Source organism: Clinocottus analis, unplaced genomic scaffold (genome assembly GCF_023055335.1).
Source record: "Clinocottus analis isolate CAN_PGR_092001 unplaced genomic scaffold, fCliAna1.0.p SCAF_18, whole genome shotgun sequence".
Lineage (NCBI taxonomy): Eukaryota > Metazoa > Chordata > Actinopteri > Perciformes > Cottidae > Clinocottus > Clinocottus analis.
The window spans coordinates 6,427,851-6,437,027 of record NW_027175909.1 but is presented as its reverse complement, the minus strand read 5'-3'; the positions used below and the strand labels follow the sequence as shown (position 1 = coordinate 6,437,027).

The window sequence follows — 9,177 nt, the reverse complement described above, 5'->3', positions numbered from 1 at the left end:
TTACAAGCTGAACAAAACAATGTGTTGTTTGCTATGCCTAAAAAAGTTAATTTCAATACCATGATGTAGACTATAGACATTGTATTCATCTTTGTTGGGGATGCAAAGAAAGCTTATGGTGGGACATCTCAGTCCAGTTGTTTCTCTCGCTCTCTCTCTCTCACACACACACACACACACACACACACACACACACACACACACACATACACACACACACACATACACTTGTGCAGATATTTAATAAGCTCAATTTTGACTGACAGGTGACATTTCATGATGGAGAAATTGTAGAAGTTCTGTGAACATGCAAACAGACAGGACACACACAATGTCACAGCAGGACATGCAGAGACAGGACAGGGAAACGTTGCTGCAGGACTTCTGACTGAAACTCCAGACTTCCTACTGTCATTCTGATTTCATTCAACCACAAATCCTTATGGAGAAGTTCTGCAGAAAAAGGCATGTTGCGCAACACTCGTCTTTGATCAGATCATCCCACACTGCTGGAGAGGTTTGTATTTCAGAGTTTAGCCCACCTAAGGAATGCTGAAATGTATGCAATAGCAGCATACTGATAGGTTATATGTTATTAACTTAAATAAGTAGTTGCAGGTTACTATAAATCACATACATTTGATATACACAGATATTGATATATATATATATATATATATATATATATATATATATATATATATATATATATATATATATATATATATATAAATATATATGGAAAATGCATTTCCTTAATATTAAAATTAAGATTACAATTCTAGTTTGCCTACTATTTTTTATTTAATTGAGTTGTTATTTGTATATATATATATATATATATATATATATATATATATATATATATATATATATATATATATATATATATATATATATATATATATAGTTATTCTATTTTATTAATTTGATGACGGCTCATTCACTGACGCAACGTACTGGAGAGACTTGCAAGCTCTGTTTAATTGGTTAACTCTCCAGTCAGTCAAACTATAGTGGGCGGGACTTGAGAATCCGAGCCAATCGGATCACACGCACGCTGCACTGCCCCTCCGACAGTCAGAAACATGGCTTTACGGGAACTATCATCGCTGGAGAAATATTTAGGATTGAAAAAGCCGAACAAGTACAGTACACAGGGGGACAATAAGGTGACATAACCACACTTCTTTGTGGACTCCATTTCAGGCTTTAAAACGCTGTATTAGTTCATAGAAAGCTTGTACTGTAGTGTAAATAGGACACAGTGGCTAGCTAGATAATGCTAACAAGCGAGTCATGTGTGTTGAAAATATGGCACGCTCGTGGCATATCACCCGCGTGGTATCAGTTTATTGTCAGTGAACTTTTTCATGGGAGAGGCTGATGCATCAAATCCAGGCAGCAACATTGTGATGCCAGTTGTCTTAGTTTCACATCTCGGCACAATGGAAACAGACCCGTGTTGTGCGCATGCCCGTCAGTAGCAGTAAAGAGAGGGAGGAGTGGGACGCTTTATGGAGGAGCACTGAAATATAGTGAACCGTATTGATGACTGAAGGAGAAAGTCCAGTCCGCTTTACGCCAAGTAAACACAGTCTCATATTTATGCAAAATGTTGCAAACTATATTTCTTTAACCTACATTCTCAACCTCATTTAAATTAGTTTCTTTTCTCAAGTAAAACGTTGATAAGCACATGCATTCTTAAACACTCCCTTGGAGCCAAACAGGTTTATTCATGAATATGTAAAGATATAAAGGGAGCATGTTTGCAGTCTTTGGAGCTGAAGCAACATATGTAGATGTAAGCAAATACGAGGACAGCTGACGTCTGAATGTCTGGCTCAAATGTAATAGGATCCACTGTTCTCTCACTGTCCCCCCTCTCACGTCCCATGCAGGTGCCTGTGCTACAGAGTACCAATGGTCCTCCCCTGGTCGGTTTGGTGACTGTCGCCTGTCACCTGGTGAAAGAGGCCAAGCACCCGGAGCTGCTGGGAAACTCCACCGAGAGCAGGGCTGTGGTGCAGCAGTGGCTGGAGTACAGAGTCACCAAGCTGGATGGCTGCACAAAGGAAGAGAATAAGACCATCCTTAAGGTAGTGAAGCAGATATTCAAGGAATATTTTACAAATTCAATTTTCATCCAAATAGCTGATGCATGGCATCTGTATTCTCAAATGCATCCAAATTCATTGGTGGATACCAAACTTGCTTGATTGAGGCTTTTGCTTCCAGCTTATCAGTGCTAATTCAGTTTGTATTTCAAAAAGAAAAATTGACTGTAAGAAGAAGCAGGAAATATATAATATTTCCCTTCACCTTTGAGAGGCGCCACAGTCTCTCAGTTTCTCTCACATTCTCTCTCTCTGTCCACCAGCTAGGCCACTGTGTGCGTGCGTGCATCTTGTTAGAGTGCAAGCGACAGGGATACAGACTGATGTATGGCCCTTCAGTGACATGGCCCCCACACAGCAGAGACAAATGCCTTAATGTGCCTGACGCCAGTCAGCGTGAAATGGATCAGCAGCCACTGGTCTGCAGGACGCTAGGCGCCTCTTGGCGCTGTCATGTCAGCATGAAAGTGTGCGTTTTGTTTGTCTGTTTGTGTGTCGGCGCACTTCTCAGCGTGACACACTGTTGTGGCATGGCTGAGGAGTCATGCTGTGCGGCAGCGTGTTATCTGGACAGGCCTCTTAAATATTTTAATGGTGCCACTTACAGAAGGAAGTCGCCCTGAGCAGCTCAGTTCTGGTGCCTGCCCGGTGGCCCCCTGTCCTAGTCATCTCCCATTAAATTATCCGGAGATATAAAAAAAAAAAAAACCTGTCAACTGGAAGACTTCTTAAACTTTCTCACCCCAGGATGCAAATAAGAAACTCATAGTTTTATAAGCTGAGAGCTATTTCTGAAGTGAACATCTTGTCACTCATGTGATGTTGTAGTATGCGATGAACCCAAGGATAGCTGAATATTGAGGAATGTCTGTCACCCCACCTTAAACTATTTACGCCAGGACTAAGTGACTTCCTGCCACCACAGGAGTTGCTTCATAAAACTTGTGTTTTATGAAGCAAATGCTTGAACATACAGGCAATTACACCTTGTGGGCCAGTTTCCACTCGTCTTACGTCAAAGAAGACCACCACTATCCTGAACTCCATGTACTCTATTGTAGGCTTGATTTCTTTTTTTTCTTTTATCACAAACATTGTAAAAGATTTAGAAAACATAATTAATCTGAAATTTTCCTCGAGCGTTTAATGGTTTTCAGGCTTTAATTCTGACAGTTCTGATCGATCAACAGTAATGGATGCCTGAAGGCCCACAGCCACTATAAAGTTGCATTGGGACTGTAAATTTGCTGTTAGATCACTGTATCTGGATCAAGTCTGTGTAGAAAAGCAGCCACAATAGAAAATAGTGTCTGGACAGCAGTAGCTAAAGAAAACTACTCCCGAAAGAAATGGGCCCGAAAACATACAAGGAATTGCAATAGACGTAAATATCTCTTAGCTATTTATTAGCTCCATTTCTGTCTAATGTAAAACCATATATTTAAAAAAGCTGTGCTTTTCTGGCCTGTACATGATATATATCCCCAAAAGGTTAAAGAAAAAGAACAATTCAAAAGATAAACTCTTTAACAGTTATTCACATTGTCTTGAATTTCTCACACTGTTTGTCTTCGTAGAATAGTACTCTATCTGAATTTCTGTTCCAAACTTTGGTGGCATTGTTTAATCCAAATAGGTGTTCACAGTTTAGTTGGGGGCAGGTCGAGCGGTACCCAGGTTTTCAGCTCCATGTGTGCTGGGCGGGGGGGCAGAAGAGAGCTGCCTCTCCTCTGATGCTCGACTGGGCTTCAGCTCCATGGCTGTAGGCTAAGAAAAGCAAGGATCCGATTGTGGAAGGGGAGGAAGTCTGCAGTCTTCATGCCTTGTTTGGCATCACCCACTCTTGCCGCACAATAACTCCATTTGCCCCCGAGATGCTCTGTGTGCGTGGCGTGTTCCCTTCGCACAATGTACAAGCGCTAAAGATGGTCCCTTCCCCTGGGACCAGCACTTCCATGCACGACTTTGCACACACAGACACGGACTGAGAAACCCACACATTGTGATGCCCAAGTTTAGGGCCGGCTTCATTAGATCTGCAAGCGAGAGTTGTAGTCATTCGGTGGCGACGAATAGCCTGTTTTGTACAGCATCTGTGCGAAGTCGGCAGTCATGGGAGAGCCGCTAAACCCCCTCGGGTTACATATTATTCTTACCCACATAGCACAGCGAGCAGAGACACACACGCACCCACAGATATATAGGTTAACGAACCTGCTGTCATACATACACCCTTTAGGTGTGTAGTGTCCGTCAAGAGAGTCACATTTTGTGAAGAATACAGATATAACATTATAGTCGTATTTTACAGAGCTGCACACTACTTTGCTTTTTTGTACTCTTTTTTTTTTCATTTAATTTTTTTAGCAAAACACAAAACAGTCACAATAAATCCACGACAGTGTTTAGTGAGACACAGAACAAGTCATGACCAACGTCAGCACCGCCTCTCTTAAAGCTTCATTAGCTCTATATTCATATAAATACGATGTTCCTCTCAAGTAGTGTATAATCTATGCATCTGTCATGTGAACCTAAGTGTGTTTTCATAAAGCTACATGTCGCAATGCATACATTTACCTAATTTACTTTATTTTCTTGCAGGACCTCAACCTCTACCTGCAGGACAAGGTCTACATGGCTGGCAACCAGTTCACCTTAGCTGACACTTTCATGTTCAATGGAATCCATCCGCTCATAGTAAGTGCTGTTTATCACTTTAACTATAATGTGCCGCTAAAACGTCGGCTGAGGTTCAAGTGATGCGAGTTTGTGCGAAGAAATTCGGTTATGGTTGACGTTGCATGGCTTGCGACTTTGAATTTATTTTAATTTTAACCCAATAACCAATTATTTAAAAAATAATTATTCTACTCAATGTCTTTTTGGAGTATTCTGATTAATTGTGGCTCATTTAGATGCACTGCTAAGACACATTTTAAGCTTTTTGTAACTAATAATGACCGACACAACAAAATTAAGACGGTAAACTTGGAATGGAAGTTTTCCAAAGTTGTTTTTCGATTGCACATTCACGGCTGCATGTGACTGGTTTGTTGTCTCTCTACCATTCTCACCACCATTTTTCCAAGGACTCCAGCCATCCATCCATCTATCCAGCCTTTTCCCTCCCCATCAGCATGCACTTCAATCATACCACAACTTTAATAAGCAATTTGTCACAGTGCATAACACACAATTAGACCAGTCATATGGCCAAAGGGCATCAAGAACAAGTTGGCAATGAACACACGGGTTATAAACACGTTCTCACTTCTCTTCAGAGAACTAAAGCGATGTGGCACAAAATGATGTCTTTAGCCTCAGACCAGGGACAAGTAAGTTTGTTATGCCTTCCAGTATTGAAAGGAAGCGGGTTCAGAAATGGGGAAGACGGAACGAAATGGAGGGAGGGAGAGATCACATGTTGAGAGATGTCAGTGGTTGTGGCGGAGATGGAAGGTTGCCCCCCGCCAGCAGGCAGAAGAGCGTCACTTTAGTTCCCAATCAGTGTGGTTTTTAACCTCGGGGACAAGGGTCAGCTAGCCCAACCCTAAACCACAGCTTGTCCTGATGTTCAATTCATGGAGAACAACATGACACAAACATTAAACCTGACTGATGGGGGGATGGTTTGAGGCTGGATTGTTGTCTGTGTGGCGAATTTCCACATACCAGCTAATGAGATGATAAAAAGGCACACGTCGAACCTGATTTTTATCCAAGGACATCCTGACGTGTTCCGTCTTCAGGATTTATTGGGTTGTAGTTTGCCACCTGCATTGACAAATCACAAGGGAAATATGTTTGACGCAAACTTGCTTGTGACCAACAGGTTATTACATGAGTTGTGATCAGTTTGACTTGAGAAGGTATCCAGTATTTGACAGGAACTAAGATGCAATTTCAGTAATTTAATTAAATCATTTTATTTATTATCCCATTAAATAAACAAAATGTCCACTGGTCCAAATCACATTGTTTGCAACTAATCTGGCAACACTGACTCAATAGGTCATTGTTTAATTGTGTAAGATATTAAAGCTTTCACTGCTGTATGAATGGATTGCTGCTGTCAACCTCGCCAGCATTCACATACGGGTAGCCGATGTTTCTCTCTCTATAATCAGATGAACCTCTTCTCTCTCCCTCAGGTGGACTTGGCCATCCACGAGAAGGAGCAGTATGTGAATGTGACGCGCTGGTTCGACCACATTCAGCACTACCCGGGCATCCGCCACCCCCTTCCTCCCGTAGTTGTGCTCAGGAACAAAATTTACTCCAGCAAACACCACTGAGACCTGCACCTTAACCAACCAACCAACCCAGCCTGACTCGTCACATCTCATCTGTCCTTTGGACCGCACTCAGCTTTACTGTCATGAATCCTGCCTTTTATGTGTTGTCTCAGTGACATGTCTTAACTCTGCCTGCTGTTTGCATCTCACACAATCTGTTTCACCAGGACACACTTTTAGTGTAGCGGTACTGAAGCTCCATTAAAGGATTGCTAACTAATAAAATCAAATTATATTCCTTTCATTGGCCAGTGCCATTGGCTGTTGACTTTAACTCATTCAACACGCTTCATCAGACGTGTGGTGTCTTAACCCTTGTTCAGTATCATTGGAGCGAAAATGTGAGACAGTGAAGTTGCTCTTTTATGCTTTTTCTTGGTAATTTTGGCTGTTAGTCAGAATGTTTGTTTGGTTTCTGTCAAAGGGAAGGCTGTCCAGGTTGCAGGAAACTGCTGCTAGCTTGTTTCTATTTATATATTTGGTGGTTGAATGGTGATTTATTGTGTCTAATTTGAGCGATGAGCAGCGATTGCAAGTATTAAAAGAAGCCTTCAGAGATGCTACTCAACTGACAGTACATTATGTCTTTAGCGCTACCAGCTTCCTTTAGGCCGCAGGATTGCATTTTCAGCAACAGTCTATCCAAGTACATGTGGTCGCCGGCTCAACATCATGACCCCGTAATGAGCACAGTCATTCTGCCATCCCTCTGCCTTGGTGATTACGGCGGTCTCTCTCAGCTCTCATCCCTATCATGACCGTTTGTTTGTTTTCATAGGATTTTGTGTTTTTCACATGCATCTCCCAGACATTTCACTGGCCAGTCGAGTGTGTGTGTATGCGAGTGTGTGTGTTTCTGATTGCATCCACTTCCTCACCACCAGTCGTGTGGGCAGCAGTGAGCAGTTGAGCGTCAGCCCCAGAGTCAGAGATCAGAGTGAGGCTCCAATCAGTCCCACTACCACCACTGTTGATGCTGCAGGCCAGAGAGAGGGCAGCGGGCTCACCAGCTGCCACACAGATCCAGCCAGCCAAGGCCAGAACCCAGGCCCCTGGGCGACAGTCAGCCACTGTGTGTCATTTCAACCCTCGCGCTCCCACGGGGCTGCTTGAGAGAGAAGGACGAAGGGAGGCAGCGAGGGAGGGTGGGGGGGGAGGCCACAGAGAGAGGAAAAAGAGCACCCAGAGGCCGAGGGATCTTTTTGTGACATGTGAACAATGATCCGTGCCGCCGAACGCCTTACTGCTGCTGGCTGGCTGGTTGCTATTAGCACCATTAACAGGCAGATCCTGTAAATTAACATTATGAGACTGATAACGATAAGGAAATTAAATCCTATTGTAAAAAAAGATGAGTGCACTCAAATCTTTGAGCTAAAATAAACATGGATGTTGTCTGAGGCTCATAACAATGGGTTCTTTTGTGTTTGAATCAAAGTTTATGTTGTACTTTACGACCTTTTCAGCAAAGCTTTTTTTTTATTTCCTCCATCCAAACAGGAGCTTCGTGTCTTTGTGTCTGCCTTCTTTGTTTTTATCTCATGTCAGCGTGATGTCCATCCTCTGCTAATAAATGAAAAAGATGCGACCCCTGACCTCTCTGCAGATTTGTCAATGTGTATCTTTCAAATTGTCTAAGAATGTGTTTTCCGTCGACCAGCCAGAAGAGAAGAGTTCAGTGTGGTTTGCTGTGTGTTTGCATGTGAAGATGGGACGGATAAAAACAGCTCGCAGTCATCTGAGCGAGCCTTGTGACTCGCCGGGCCCCTTTGTGGTGTGGTCCTCCATTAAAGAAGCCATTGTCCGCTGCGTTATGTTAACATTTGGTTGCAACGGCGTTACGAAAGTGCAGCATCAGACAGCTGTACAATCTGATGGGTATTTAATGAAGTTTGGCCCACAGTAGATGCAGCAGGACAAAATGTTCTTTATTCACTTGTATTTGTGGTGTTGCTACGGTTACAGACCAAGCAAGGTTAAAAATACCTTTATTTTTAAGGATTTAGAGACCACCTTTTTGTTCTAGCAAGATAATAATCTATAAAAAAATGTGCCCATGGAAAAAACTATTTAAATTCATCCACTTTTAATTTAGTGCAACTGAACCCCATGAAACCGATACTTTAAATAACTTCTGCATGAATTCATTCATTCACGTGGCAGTGCTCTTGAATGCTGTTGAATTTGACAATATTTTCAATAAATCAGATTGTTCTGCCAAAAATGTCCTCCAAGAGGTTTACATATGGAGAATAAAAAAACATGGAAAAGTAAAAAGTATAAAGTCAATTTTTAAAAGGTGATAACAAATCGATCTCCATGCAAATATACTGATTAAAACAACTGAACATTACTTCCTAAAGGGTGTTTATTTTTCTATTGGTTTCTTACCATTGTCAACTTTTTGTTTTGGAGCAATGGTTTAAAACGTATCAGCACCTTATTGTGTGTTGATGATTTCCTTTTTAGATTATTTTTTGTATTTTGACAAAACATTTTGCAAAGTACTTGATAATGATTCAAACTTCAAACTATACAGAGATGATTAGTCATTTTGAAACTACTCTTATTCTGTGTGTGTGTGCGTGTGTGTGTGTGTGTGTGTGTGTGTGTGCGTGCGTGCGTGCGTGTGTGTGCGCGTGTGTGTGGCTCTGTGCTGATTGTGGGCCGAATCTCAAAATGCTCCTGTGCTTCGGTCTCACATCGTCAGGTTCCTTCCTGATCAAACCGGAGAGCAGTCAAAGCCACACGCGGGCCAC

The 9,177-nt window shown here is 42.1% G+C and overlaps 1 protein-coding gene across 1 annotated transcript; it reads left to right on the top strand.

The window, feature by feature from the left end:
• Positions 1–1,051: 1,051 nt before the first annotated feature.
• eef1e1 (eukaryotic translation elongation factor 1 epsilon 1) lies at positions 1,052–8,018 on the top strand. The gene is made up of 4 exons (XM_068581847.1): positions 1,052–1,172; positions 1,905–2,102; positions 4,725–4,820; positions 6,275–8,018. The coding sequence occupies exons 1-4, from the start codon at positions 1,089–1,091 to the stop codon at positions 6,416–6,418; spliced, it is 522 nt and encodes a 173-aa protein (XP_068437948.1). The 5' UTR covers positions 1,052–1,088; the 3' UTR covers positions 6,419–8,018.
• Positions 8,019–9,177: the final 1,159 nt, after the last annotated feature.